This window comes from Myxocyprinus asiaticus, chromosome 13 (genome assembly GCF_019703515.2).
Source record: "Myxocyprinus asiaticus isolate MX2 ecotype Aquarium Trade chromosome 13, UBuf_Myxa_2, whole genome shotgun sequence".
In the NCBI taxonomy this organism is placed as follows: Eukaryota; Metazoa; Chordata; class Actinopteri; order Cypriniformes; family Catostomidae; genus Myxocyprinus; species Myxocyprinus asiaticus.
The window spans coordinates 45,829,424-45,843,858 of NC_059356.1; the positions used below are offsets into that span (position 1 = coordinate 45,829,424).

At 38.4% G+C, this 14,435-nt stretch overlaps 1 protein-coding gene across 1 annotated transcript; it reads right to left on the reverse strand.

Annotated features, from left to right (window-relative positions):
* Positions 1–5,452: 5,452 nt before the first annotated feature.
* Positions 5,453–10,673, reverse strand: LOC127450998 (butyrophilin-like protein 3). The gene is made up of 6 exons (XM_051715479.1): positions 10,601–10,673; positions 9,814–9,886; positions 9,279–9,703; positions 8,557–8,829; positions 7,393–7,419; positions 5,453–5,997 (listed from the first exon to the last, which is right to left on the reverse strand). The coding sequence occupies exons 1-6, from the start codon at positions 10,671–10,673 to the stop codon at positions 5,453–5,455; spliced, it is 1,416 nt and encodes a 471-aa protein (XP_051571439.1).
* Positions 10,674–14,435: the final 3,762 nt, after the last annotated feature.

A 14,435-nucleotide genomic window follows, 5' to 3' on the forward strand; every position in this document is an offset into this window, starting at 1 on the left:
GTTCTTCTATGGCATCGCTGCAAAAAAACCTTCTTGGTACCTTTATTTTTTTTAAGAGTGTACATAATGATATGTACATCATTGATGGGTACTGTACTCAGTACAACAGAAAGGGAACATGGATTTCCAAAGATATAAGGAATTTCTCTGTTTTACAATTGTACCCCCCAAACCTAACCCTAACCATTAGTGGAGTAAATATGTAATGTTAGGATGAAAATGCAACCCTTAATGCTTTACAGACACTAGGGGGCGCCAGTAGTCTGTACAATTACCAATAGAATGATCTTTCACACATGGTGGAACAGCATCAATACCTTATGGCTAATGTCAGTTTCCTAGGAAGATATGGAAGAGACATCTAGATTGTAAAATCTAGCAAAAGTATTAGGGGAGGCCCATCATGCAGCCAGGCAGATGTCCAACAAGGAAAGGCCCTTTACCCCAAGAGGAAGCTACGCCTCTGGTTGAGTGGGCTTTAACCCTAATTGGGCACTTTGTGCCCTGTGAATCATAGGCAGACGCAATTGCTTCTACGATCCAGTGGATAGTCTCAGTTTAGAGACTGTCATGACTTTGGAGCGCCTCCAAAGTATACAAAGAGCTGGTCTGTTAGTCTAAATTGACTGGTGCACTCAACATATATGCGCAGTGCCCTGGGCAGATTGTACTTAACAAGCACTCTTCCTCCTTGCAAAAGGGAGAGAAAGCCTGTAACATTATCACCTGCTCTTTGAACGGGGCCCCCTTCATTTTACCGCCCCCTTCATTTAACTCCCCATGGCCACTCTGCCCCTGTCTGTTGCTCATTGACATGAGTGCGCACACCTGACAATAATCCCACTATTTGTGCCGCTTTACAATCCACTGTGGTGAGCAAATGAAGATGACATGTAGCCATCTGACATTCTTAGAGTAGAAGAGTATGTCAATATATGTCAGTACATGCTACTAAAATAATTGTGTAATAATTACATGCTGTATTGTAATTAATTGATGTTAGACTAAATAACGTGCAGTGTTTATAACTGTGTGTTCATGTTTGTGCACGTGCATTTTCATTCAGCTGAGATCATAGAACACAACACCACCAAGTGAATTAGTTTAGTGTATTCAGCATTGTAAGAATCAAGTTTTAATCAAGTTTAATGTTTATCATAATAAAAATTCTGCTAGTGTCTACACTCCTGGAAAAAATAAAAATAATAATAAATAAAATAAAAAAGTGGGCCAAACCCAAAATGGCAAAACAAGCTTTAAATGATCTCCACAACAAATTATTGGTCAGGATATTAGCGAGAATTAAACAAATGCACTCCTGATTCTGAGACCTTCTATGTCACCATTTGCTGGTTAACTTTTGCTGCAGTGAACTGTTTGGGAAAAAGCTGGAAACACTCAGAAAACAGTCAGGCTAACTGTAGCTATTCTGAAGTTGAAAAGGTAGAAAATCCCTATTTCTCTAATTGTGTACTCCACAATTAGGGGCCGGGTGTTTTAGCCTCGAACTGAATTGAATTTGTTATTGTTTGTGTTCTCTATCTGGTTATCCGTCTCCTCCTGCCACCTACTGGGAATACTGGGGTAGAGTCAGGGCCGTCGCTAGTGGGGGGAAAGGTGGTAACGGTTCTAGGGGCCCACAGGTCAAAAGTTGCAGTAAAATGGATCATATAAAATCAAGTATAATTATTTTATGTATTGTGGCACAATATAAAATGTTTAATCCATAAAGCATGCCCTGTGCGATGCATCTTGCAAGTAGTTTTAATCATTCAACAAGTTCTCCCCTCCGTCCTCTCAAAAACATTTTGTTCCTTCCCTCCGCTGTATGTTGTTAAACAGAGTGGCATGCGAACGAGACAGATGAGTACGGTGAGTGAGCGCTCGAATCAATCTAAAGTCTAGGTTAGGTTTCAGAAGACTAACGGTATGTGTCCACTGGCACGTGGTGAGCGAGCGTTTTCAATTCATTCTTATGGAAGTCGAGCGCCACGCTCTCGAGGTGGATTGTGGGATTGACAGCGGCGTGGAGCAAGCGTTGAGGGTGGTCAAGAGTGTTAACATATTTGAAATTCCTCTGCTTTATGCAAATGAGGAATGAAAAACGGCAGGCTCCGGCCAATGACTGTGAGCTGAAAGCAGTGGCGTCTCTTATAAGCACTTCAACATATGAGGATATTGCCGAAGTTTCTGCTGGATTCAGTGCTTTAATCAACAACGGACTTCAAACGATGACTGCACGCATACATTGTGACAATACTGTGGCTGGATGCACGGGCGGACTGGTCATCGGGAGCACTGGGCGTTTTCCCAGTGGGCCGCTGGGAAATGCGCAAGTACCACCCATCCTACAGGTGATTTAGGCGGCCACCTGGGCTCCAACATGGCCCCGCAGACCCGTAACGGAGTGAGAATTCAATAAAATGAGTAAGGTCAAAATAATACCATGACTTTGATTTTGGAATCACTTACACAGTGGCACGGTTTTTATGTGCTTCTTATGCTGTAACTCACATGGCCTTCATTATTTAACATACAAATCACAATAATGGTGACAACCAAAAACAACATATTAAGTATAAGATGAGCTCTGAATAATCACAGAATGACAAATAACTGCAAGTTACAACAAATACAATAACAGCAGTGTAAATAAAATCAGCAAACAGTAAAGCTATGAGCAGTACATAGTCATTTTCGTATTTTATTCATATCGCAGGGAGCTGAAGTGCGGCTTACTGAATAATACTCACGCCTGATAAAAATGCAGAAAATAAAAATATTACATTGTGACTTTGTTTGAGTCTTTGAGGCTTACTTTGTTTAAAGGATGGCAGAAACAGCACTTGTCAAAGCACTGGGCTTTTCAGTTTTCTCAAGAATAATCTGTGGAAGGAATTAAAACACTGCAGATATAAACATGCAACAAACTCACATAGAGTGAAAATATGAGCAATTAATCTGCAAAATATCTGCAAAGATCTACACTTTAAAAGGTATGATATATATATATATATATATATATATACTGTTTATATGTTTCTTTTGTGAATTTGCTAACTTGTTTGTTAACAACCTGATATAATCAGCTCTTTTGACTTTGTTGTATTTATTATGGCATTATGCTGTTATTGAGGAAGGGCCTTTGGAGTGGCGTGAATAAAAGGAAAAAAAATCACAGAGTAAAATGGATTTGCATGTATTAAACATGAGCATTAATACGCTTTAAAAATACTAATAAAAAATGCAATGTTTAAAAAATGTTTTACAAAAAAAAAAAACGGTGGGGGGCCCACGAATACCTAGCTACGGCCCTTTTGATGGACTACCTATATGGCATATTTATGTGTGTTTTGAAGATCAGTATGAATCACCATCCACTTTTTTGTATGGAAAACAGAAGTCCTGACATCCTGCCTGTGTCTTTTTGTGTTTTACAGAAGAAAGGAAATAATACAAGGTTGGAATGACATGAAGGTGAGTAAATAAATACAACATTCATTTTTAGGTGAACTATTCCTTGTACTAGACAACCAAAGTATGTAAAAATGTATATGTAAAAAAATTATATGTAAAAATGTATATGAAGATTACATGACAAAAGATGAGTAAAATGAGTACCTAAAATAGTGTGGTATAGGCTATTTACCGCAATGAATGCAAGCCTTATGATAATAGTCAGCTCAGTATGATCAAACCTGCTTTTTGCAGCAACTCCCAGAGACCTCTCATGAAAGTGTACAATGTTCATACACAATCTTCAACAATTTTTCTCTATTACAATATATAGTATACAAAATCTTTAATCACTGACCCTTAACATTTACTTAGTTTAATCATTTTAAACCATGACTTGCACTATACATAACTAATATTGGCATTATATTCATGATGTTAGCCAGAGGGGAACTGACCCCCACAGTGAGTCTGGTTTCTCCCAAGGTTATTTTTCTCCATTAACCAACATCTTATGGAGTTTTGTGTTCTTTGCCACAGTCGCCTTCGGCTTGCTCACTGGGGTTATAAATACAATTATTATTTAATTACTTATTTTTAAACACAATTCACAATCGTATTTTATCAAACTACACAATGATGACTCTAAGACATTATAGATATTACAGTTTTATCTTCTGTTAATGCCTGATCTTCTGTAAAGCTGCTTTGAAATGATGTGTGTTGTGAAAGGTGCTATACAAATAAAAATGACTTGACATTTCAAGCATGTAAACAATAACAAAGGAACGCTAATGTCTCGGACGCATTTCTGAGCCATTATGACAGTTGTGTTCAGGGGCATAGATTCTGGGGGGGATGGGGGAGGTAACCCCTAAATAATCAAAACAAGCAAGTACAACCCCCTCACCCCCAATTATTTATACCATGATCAGTGGAAACATGTAAATGCTTCACGCAGCAACCCCAAAAGTTTCAAGCCAAATCTACACCCTTGTTCGTTTTAACATAAGTTACGAATGAAGCGCCTCGTGCTGTTGTTTTGAAATAGTTTGACAACAAGCAGGAAATGTTCATGGGTCAGTGACGTCACCGCTGAATACTAATGAAATGGTCTATAGAATAAGTTTAAAGAAATCTAATATACAAGTCCAAAAGACTTGGCAACATCACCACCTGTCAAAGACAGAAGTGGTGGGAAAAAGACCGATCTTTTATTGGATTCCATCAGAACCCCTTTAAACCACGGAAATACTCGGACCAATTTTCTTTGAAAATCATAGCGATGTTTAAAGGAATCTAATCTGCCACCATTTGTTCACACGCAAAGAATATCTTTACAATCATACACTGTCTGAAATTTTGACATTTCAGGACACCTAATTTAGTCATGTCTGGCAGGTATAGGAAGGTTATAAAATGAGTTCGCACTCAAATTTTTATTATTCAGAGGTCACATCAGAGTAAAAAAATGTGCACTTGGCACTTTTGCGCATTTTTACTCTGTTGCGGCCTCTGAATAAATAAATTAATGTAAGACTTTTTTCCTATTTGGGAGCAAACACATTTTTTGACTTTGGATTATACTTATTGAGTCTACACATCTGGACAATTGGTATATTGTTTGAAGGTTGGACTGGTGTTTGGCGCAGGCGTTGTTTATTATACTGTCAGGTAATGGGGATATTTTGTGTGGTGTTCCATAAAAAAAACTTGCAGCATATATTGCAACACCTTTAATTGCATTACTATACTTATATTTACGCATTTGGCAGATGCTTTTATCCAAAGCAACTTACAGTGCCCTGATTACAGGGACAATCCCCCTGGAGCAACCTGGAGTTAAGCGCCTTGCTCAAGCACACAATGATGGTGGCTGTGGGGATTGAACCAACAACCTTCTACTTACCAGTGCAGTGCTTTAGTCCGCTACACCACATGTTTCTAATACCATTTCCTTGTATTTTTGGTATTGTACATTTAGTAATTGATCTTGTTAGAAATCATTACAGATGATCAGTTGTCCAGTGGTTTTAGAACAAAGATACCCCAAACCAAAAAATGGATATAGTTTCTCAGTGAAAGACAGGCCAGTGAAAGAGACAATTTGAGACCTGTCCTCCACATCAAAAAAAGAGACCAGACCCTCCTCATAATCCACAAACACACCCACCCTCTGTGGCCACCCAGTCTGGAAAAGAGAGGCAAAGTCAGACTCTAAAGCCACATACATGAACCCATTTTTATGAGCCACAGTCCAGAATCCATTTATAGGAAGCAGATTGATCATCCCCTTTCTGTTTATTAATTCTTTAGCAACTCCTAAATACCACTCAGTTAACCCCTTCAGCTGCACCTCAAAGTAAAAACACCCTGAGGAGAATCCTTCCTTTCCCAGGACACCAAGACATTCATCAAAGGTGTCACTTTGCTCTTCGTCTTCATCCTTTTTTAGTTCTGTGTGTCCGTCTCTCACTTGTTTTCCATTATCAGATACAATGAGACGTGGATGAGCTGAATCAGGATCCAGAGTCACAGTCACTGTTAAAAGGATTGAATAATATAATAATATTTTATAGCTCTTTTCTAGGACCCAACGTCACTTTTCAGAGCATATTAAACAATAGTGAAAAAACATCATGGAGCAATTAACCATCCTGGACTGTTTGGTCATTTCTGAACGATTTTCATTTTTGTTTCCTCAATCTGAGTGGTAAAAGACTTAGTCTAAGTGGTCATAAAAAAATGACCACTTAGCCACGTAGACCACAAAAGTGCAAAACATTATGCATTTGAAATTTCTTCATTTTTGCTGTTCAAAAGAAATTTTACCACTGCAGAAAATTTGCCATTTTAAAATGTTTTATAGAAATGTAATTTTCACAGTCCATTACTGTTCATTTCTGTTTATTACTGTTTATTTTCTTGACTTTATTATTAATTGACTCTACTGAATTCATCATTTATTTTTAAATAAATTATTGGTAACAAAATGCTAATGCTTATTCTATAGCTGGGTTTGCATCCACATATTTTTATACACATTTTGGGATATCGCATAAAAACTGCTGGATGGAAACACCAAGATGCGAATAAAATCTCCAAAATGCACATAAAAACTTGCACTTTTTTTGAATAAAAATAAATTTGTATAAACTATAATTGAAACACATTTACAGAATAAAATCTTAAAAATCTTGAAAAGATATCTTATGGATCTGCACAGTAAAGTAATAATGGTGGAGGAACACACACACACTGTGCTCCCAGAAGTGTGACCAGAGGCAGTTCTAGTAGGGGGCCCGAAGCCTGGCCCCCCCATATGCCCCCCGACTCACGCGAAACACGGGTTTATTCGCACATTGTTGTTGTGATATTCTGATTTTTTGCATTCAATATAAAATATGAAAGGTATATAATGAAAGATTTGCGAGTTTTCACTGCAAAACAACACAAATTTGAGAAAAGCCGCAGCAAATTCAGTCATTTTGGGCCGCAAATGTCAGGAAAAAGTGCCATGAAATCCTGGAGGGACTGATTATTGTCATGACATGATTTTCAAGTCATGTAATTGTTCTTTGTTTCCATCAGATGTCAGCAATCTGCCCCCAATACATGACACATTCTCATATTTTCTTCATGTTTCAACTTAAAGAAGTATAGGTTTTTACTGAAGTGAGGTTAACATAAATTTGCTCATTTGCGTATGACAGTGGATGGTGTACTTGAGAAATGTACAAGTAAAAAGTTCCTAAATAGCATAAAAAGTGCATAATTGTATTGTTTTTCAGGGAAGAAGAAATTGTATCATTCCTTTAAAAATAATTAATTAGGGTTAATTAAAGGACAATTAAGACCAATGAAAACAATACAAAGTGATACAACAAAGAAACAACACAGATGGAAAACAAACAAATGCATAGTGGAAAAACTCACCTGCATGTTTTCTTAAAAGTGTGATGACTAAAACAAATTGGAAATATAGAGTTATATAGGGTCCAAAAATGGGGTTCATCTTACGATCAATAGTGAGATCATTCATTTTTGCCACCACTAAGCTTATACAACAGAATAAGAAAAGCAGCAAAAACCTAAAACATTTCAAACCGTCGGTATATCAGAATTGCAATATATCTGAACTACAGCAAAATCAAATAGAACCTATTTATTGTACATATGATTACACAGTATGTCTTTAAATGATTGTTTTGGAGATCAGAGCACACTTAATGAAAAAAATGAAAGCAATATAAAACAAACTTACTCTTTTGTATGCTGCACTTCTCATTCTCAAAATGTTGATGGCGTTCTGAAGAAAATGTACAATCAGGACAAGAGAAAAGAGCATTGAAATATAAATATGTCTTAACACTGAGGAACAACATCGACAAATATAAAACATGAATTAAGATCATTTAGATGTATTTATAAGTTGTTTTGGCATTACATAAATGTTCATCCTAGTAACTGGATAATTTGAATGGTGCATCATACATCTAATGTATTAAATATAGAAAACCAGGAAAACATTAAGCAGTTTATGTATTGGAATTAAATGTTTTGCTGATCAAATACTAACTGTTAAATTAAAAATAACTGATAACTTTGTAAAGTCATATAAACAAATTCACCATTTTCCACTATCCTCTTCTCACTCTGTAAATGTTGATTGTAAACTAAAGAGATGTCAGAATAAAAACAACAGAAAAAAGCATTGAAAATAATAAGACTTCATGAGAATTCACATCTCCTGCTCAATGTTCAGTAAAAGTAAAAACTGTGAGAACTAGCCGAGTCTTCCATGTTCATTAAATATATTAAACATGACCAAACGAACAAGACTGTTACCTCTGTTTTTATTAACAAAAACAGCCAACGTAGTGATCAGTATTATAGCAATCACACTTAACATGACAGCGACTGAAGTCCAGATGACTGACACCTTCCAAGAATTAAACATTTTACCTACAAAACAAAACTGAGAATCAGCAACTGAGCACACTGTGTCCAGTGAAATGTACCTATCCAATATAATCTTGTGCTGCATCAACTTAGCATGAAAACATGAAAAATAAAAACATAACCAATGTCAGTACTTACATGAGATATTAATCTCTGTTTCCAGCATATGATGTCTCATTTGGACTCTGCAGTGGTATTTGCTGTCACTATTATATACAGTGATGGTGTGTTTAACGCTGAATCCGTCTGTGTCTCTCTGTGTGTCTGTAGCTTCAGATTTCAAAGCGACTCCTTCATGGTCCAACCACACAAGTTCAGGTTCAGGGTTCCAGCCTTTGGATTCACACTGTAGATGAACCCCTCCAGAATAATCAAACCCATCTATTGTGATCAGTGGAGGAGTTCCTACAGCTACAGAAATCAAGAATTAAGAGCATGCATTTGGGTGAATTAGTTTTCTCTGCCTATAACACTGAATAAGAATTGCAAAATGTCATTACAGGAATTGCTTATGGTTTCAGCACAATAGAATTACTGCAGGCCAATTACAATAAGTCATTTTGCCTCTGTAACAGGAAATTAAATACATTTCAAAAGATCTAAACATGAGAAGCAATTCTGTTATTTGTGCTAGTTTGTTGCTGACAACAGACCAGCACAAAAAATGTGACCAAAATGGTGTCGTGTTCTGGATCATTTGTGAAGGTTTAATTGGTCATGCTGAAGGCCAGCTGGAAGAGCATTGCAGTAGTCCATTCTGGATATTACGAGAGCCTGGACAAGAGTTGAGCAGCAGGCTCGGATAGGAACGGTCTGTTCATTGTTAACATTGAAAATTAAGTTTTCGATGGTTTGTTCACCTTCAACTGTGACATTAAGAGTGATGTCATCATACCAGGATTTGGACTGAATTAAACACTTGTAAAGTCCTTCATCAGAGACTTGAACTGTTGAGAGTTTGAGTGATGCGTTTCCTTTCTGTAGTTCTTGATTGAACAGTTGTGTTCTCCCTCTGTAGGACTGACTCTGATCTGTATTTCTGTCTTTATGATCCTCATAGAGATGCACTACTGAGTCTTGTAAATCGAGTCTAAACCACTCCACTCTCATGTCCTCAGCACTGGTGTCGGGTTTGATGGTACAGGGCAGAATCACATCTTCATCAGCTACAGCAAGGACAGGATCAGTGGGTCCAACTACATTATACTGTTCTGTTAGAAGAGGGAAAAACAGGGAAAAAAGACAAATTTCAGCAAACACCAAAATGATTACATCTTGGCAAAATCTGGTCAGTAGATAAATTAAATGATAATAATTAAGTAAATAAGTAAGTATTAACTCCATCTCTTTCAAACATGTTACACTTCAGGTCTTTAAAAAAGTGTGAATAATTACCTGATCTTGAATCTTGAATTCCACAAATAATGAGCAGAGTTACACAAATTAACTTCATCCTGGAAAGACACAACTAATAAAATGAAAATGAAAACAGAAACATTATTAGATTAAATCTTTAAACTCAGTCTATGTTAAAACATAAACCTGCCACACTCAAGGCTCGACTTGTTCAGCTAAATTTGTTTCTTAGTTCATGACTTACCTTTAACTGAACACTGGCAGTGTTTAATTTTCAGTGTCCTTCTAAATTATTTTTATTTGCTATTCCCTGTCGTAAGGGAATAACTTTGTTGTTTTAGAGTTGGTTTAGTTTCAATCTCTTCTTTTCACATTCAGAGTCTTCCTGACTCAATCCTGTATCAAAGTTCAGTTTCTTGGTTGCTTAACAATCTTGGGATCAGTTTATTACACATTTAACAACTGTTTTCACTCTCCTGAGTTTACAATAGGCCACAAATCCCAAGGAAGACATTTTTATTGTTGTGTCTCTTTCAAGCATGTACAACAATTCAGATAACCTATTTAAAGCTGAAGGATGTAATGTTTTCTGTGTTAAAAGAAAATATGCAGAGACAACTATAAGTAAACCATTTGTAGGTTCATTTTCTCAAAAATTGTAAACACACATCCTGTCTGGGGATCCGCTGAACAGGATTCCGTGCTCAAACTGCAAATTCAATGATCCCTACGTGATGCAGTATAATGTGGGAGTCAGTCCTCCTCAAATGTATGGATAGATATATGTGTGTGTCAGCTAGGGGTCACCCAGAGAGAGGCCACTCACCTGATGGCTTGGCGTCACTCTGGCCCGGTGGCGTGCAGTGTTGAGATCGGGTTTCCCGGACCAGCCCAGGCATCAGTCGGTAAAGTTCAGGTTTAAAATGACGGTGATATGAAGACAAAAGTAATACTCCTCACCTGGAAACAATCACCGTAAGAGAAAGAGGTAGAGTGGTTCACATAGAGCCGTATATCCTCACACTCTCAGCGGGACGAGTTCCACACTCAAACCCCTGGCCGCATCGTCTGACGCATGTGCGCCTTTCTTATTCCCCAAAGGTGAATGTCGCCATCTGGGCTCCACCTTCTGTGTTCGTCAATACTATCCCTAACTACCTCTTAACATCCTTCCCCCCTTTAAAAAAAAAAAAGCCTTATTTTCACCCCCCACCATTTTCTTTCTTTTTTTTATTTTTTTATATTATCACAGTTATATACATTTATCCAAATCCTAAAATAAAGGGGAACAATGCAAAGTGATTCCTCTGACATCCACTTTCATCTCTGATGTGGGGAACACATCTCTAACCCTCTAAGGGACAACAGGCATCTGAGACAAAGTGTCAGTTATCACATTGTCCTTTCCTGCAACATGTTGTATGACCAGGCTAAATGGATGTAGGACCAGGCTCCACCGAAACACAAGGTGATTTGAGGTTTTGAACTTAGCTTAAAATGTAGGGAGACTCACTGAGGGAGACTAAGTACAGCACGATAGAGAAGGAGTGTTTGGCCATCAAGTGGGCGGTCCTCACTCTCCGGTACTATCTGTTGGGACATGCTTTCACCCTCTGTTCAGACAATGCCCCGCTCCACTGGCTCCATCACATGAAGGATACCGAAGTGCGGATCACCCATTGGTATCTAGCGCTCCAGCCTTTTAAGGTCAAGGTGGTCCACAGGCTGGGGGGCGCAGATGGCTGTGGTGGATTTCCTCTGTAGAAATGGGGGGGGGGAGTAAGTCACAGCCTGGATGGCTCCCCGGCCTGAGTCGGCGATGGGGATATGTGGTGATGGGGGCGTGGCTGAGCAACGTGTGTGGAGAGCGAGGCCATGAGAGGAAGAACAGTAAGGATTGACACCTGTGGGAAGTTATCTCTAACAGCTGTTTGTGTTTGCAGTGAGAGCTGAGAGGGATATAAAAGAGCAGTCCAGTCCACCAGAAGAGAGAGAGAGAGAGCGAGAGAGAGAGAGAGAGAGAGAGATGCACAAAGCTGTGTGTGCGAATGTTGTGCTGAAAAGCAAACAGTGATGAAAATACTGAAAAGTGAGTAGAAATAAAGAAACATAGATTGTTTATCCGGCTTCCGCTTTCTCCTTTACAAGAGAACTAAGAACCTGTCACACTATGTTTTCCAGTGAAGTTACTGTAAATTGTTAATTGATATTCATGACTTCTGAGTGTTTTGTAACATTGCTGTAGTTTCAAGTATGTTTTTGAGTGTGTGTTTGTTTTACCTCAGTTTGCTGAACTGAACAAGCTGTTGTCACTTTCCATTGGCCAAAATTTGATCAGATTTCAAGAGTTTATCTGTTTAAACGCATAGAAGCCTTTATTTTGGTCACACATTATACATACATTTTTTGCATATATACAGTGAAATTTATTTGTTTTCACATATCCCAGCTAAGCTGGGGTCAGAGTGCAGGGTCAGCCATGATATGGCACCCCTGGAGCAGATAGGGTCAAGGGCCTTGCTCAAGGGCCCAGCAGTGGCATCTTGGCGGTACTGGGGCTTGAACCCCCACCCTTCTGGTCACCCCCAACCCCCAACCCAGAGCCTAAACCGCTGATTTTTCATTGGTTGTCATTGTCATGTGTTTTCCCATGTCCTTGTAATTAAGCCCTCATGTTTGCCTTTGTCATGTAATGATTGTTTCTCAAACCATGAGATTCATCCACGCAGTGTGCAGGCCTAAACACGACTCATGTAAAAATGTCCCTTCGCAAGTTACTTGCAATTTTAGGTTTCAACCACAGATGTCGCTAAAGAAGCCAAAACTGCACAACACAGCTTTAATTACTTAGCTCTAGATCCATTCCTGCTCCCCAGTGCAAATAGAGTTCGCTCCATAGCATAATCACCGATCACTCAGTTACCCATCCACTGTAAAGTTCTTTCAATATGTTTGTGTTTTAATATCACTAACGTCCTGAAAAAAAAAAAAAAGAAGAAAAAATCAGGCTTCTTGAAGAAAATTTTCATGCATATTACAACAGTCTGTGATGGAGCGACATTGAAGCGATCTTTGGAAGAGTTAAAAGACGTTGCAAACCTGCATCAACCTGCTCCGCTTTTTTCACATGCTAATAGTTCACCAAAAAATGACAATTCTCTCATCATTTACTCAGCCTCATGCAATCCCAAATGTGTATGACTTTATTTCTTTTGCTGAACATAAATTAAGATTTTCAGAAGAATATTTCATCTCTGTTGGTCCATACAATGCAAGTGAATGGGTACCAAAACTCAAAAGCTCCAAAAACACATAAAAGCATCAAACTACTCTGTTGGTTTAATAAAAGTCTTCTGAAGTGATCCAGTTGGTTTTGAGTGATAACAGACCAAAATGTAACTCCCTTTTCACTATAAATCTTTACTTTTGTAGCAGAGGCCAGCTAATAATAGCTGTGCAGTGTAAAACCTCACTCTTCTGGCCTCAAGAGGCACACTAGCGACAGACACTAGAGGCTGTAACCTTTAGCCTCCTTGTTAGCATGCCCAACTCCCATGCCGGAGATGCCGGTTCGAATCCCGCTTGGGTCGGGTAGGACTGGTTACAGTGGTGCCGTGACCCGGATGGGAGTGAGGTTTTGGGGAGTGAGTGTAACGGAGGCCAGCTAGCAAGTGATAGCTGTGCAGTGTAAACCTCACCCCCCCTGGCCTCGAGAGGTGCACTAGCAACAGACGCTAGAGGCTGTAGCCTTTAGCCTCCTCATTAGCGCGCCTGACTCCCATGCCGGCGACCCTGGATTGAATCCCACATATGGTATCTGCAAATGGTTATTTATTGTTGTAACACTCTGAAAGCAGTTCATTGATGTCAGGACTATTATGATTGTCTTAAAAGTCTCACATCTTTGGTTGTTACTATTGTATTGTGCACAAATAACTTTAGAGGAGACAGTCAGCACTAGATTATGTCAATATTCCTGTTTTTTTGTGCGAATGCAAGAGGGAAAAGTCTCTTCAGGAATGTAGTTCTGTATATTACACATTAAACTGCTGTTTTCACTCTCCCTGAGATTACAGTGGTTTACAAACCCAAAGAATTTTGTTGTTGTTGTTGTTGTTGTTGAAAGTCTTTCCAAGCATGTAGGCTACAACATCTCAGATTACTGTCAAACTACAACAGCAGAAATGATCCGATCGATAACTTCACTCAAAAACTCTTTGAATCTCTCTCATTGGGCCAATGCTAGGCTGTTATCATCCAGCAGAGGGATAAGAAACAGAATAGTACCAGCAACATTCAGTGGAGGCACGTTTAATTAATTTATTGTTTATTACGGACGTGCTGTTAATTAACTAATAGTGATCGAACGAACATGTGGGAACCGTTCTTTATTATATTAGACCAGGCTTTTGGTGTTTGACACATGGTATTTCACTTTGCAAAGATGCATCAGATTTCTGCAGTTATGTAGTCTGTTGCTTAGTTGGACATATCCAGAAATGTGATCAAACTCAGTATTATTCCAATATTTGCATACTTACGTAAATCCGTTCATGCACTTATTTATTATTATTTTTTCATTTATTATTAATGTGGCAGTCATGGCTCACAAAATAAAATAAATCGATCAAAAATGCATCTGAACTTGACAGCCAGTGATG

What these genes read in the sequence shown, in the direction of transcription:
- LOC127450998 (XM_051715479.1), bottom strand. Translation starts at nt 10,673, where the DNA reads ATGCCTGGGCTGGTCCGGGAAACCCGATCTCAACACTGCACGCCACCG. An exon ending in AACAGAGATTAATATCTCAT is followed by an intron (nt 7,420 to 8,556) that starts GTAAGTACTGAC and finishes AATTTGTTTTAG; the next exon opens with TCATCACACTTTTAAGAAAA. An exon ending in ACTTTTAAGAAAACATGCAG is followed by an intron (nt 5,998 to 7,392) that starts GTGAGTTTTTCC and finishes TCCTTTTAACAG; the next exon opens with TGACTGTGACTCTGGATCCT.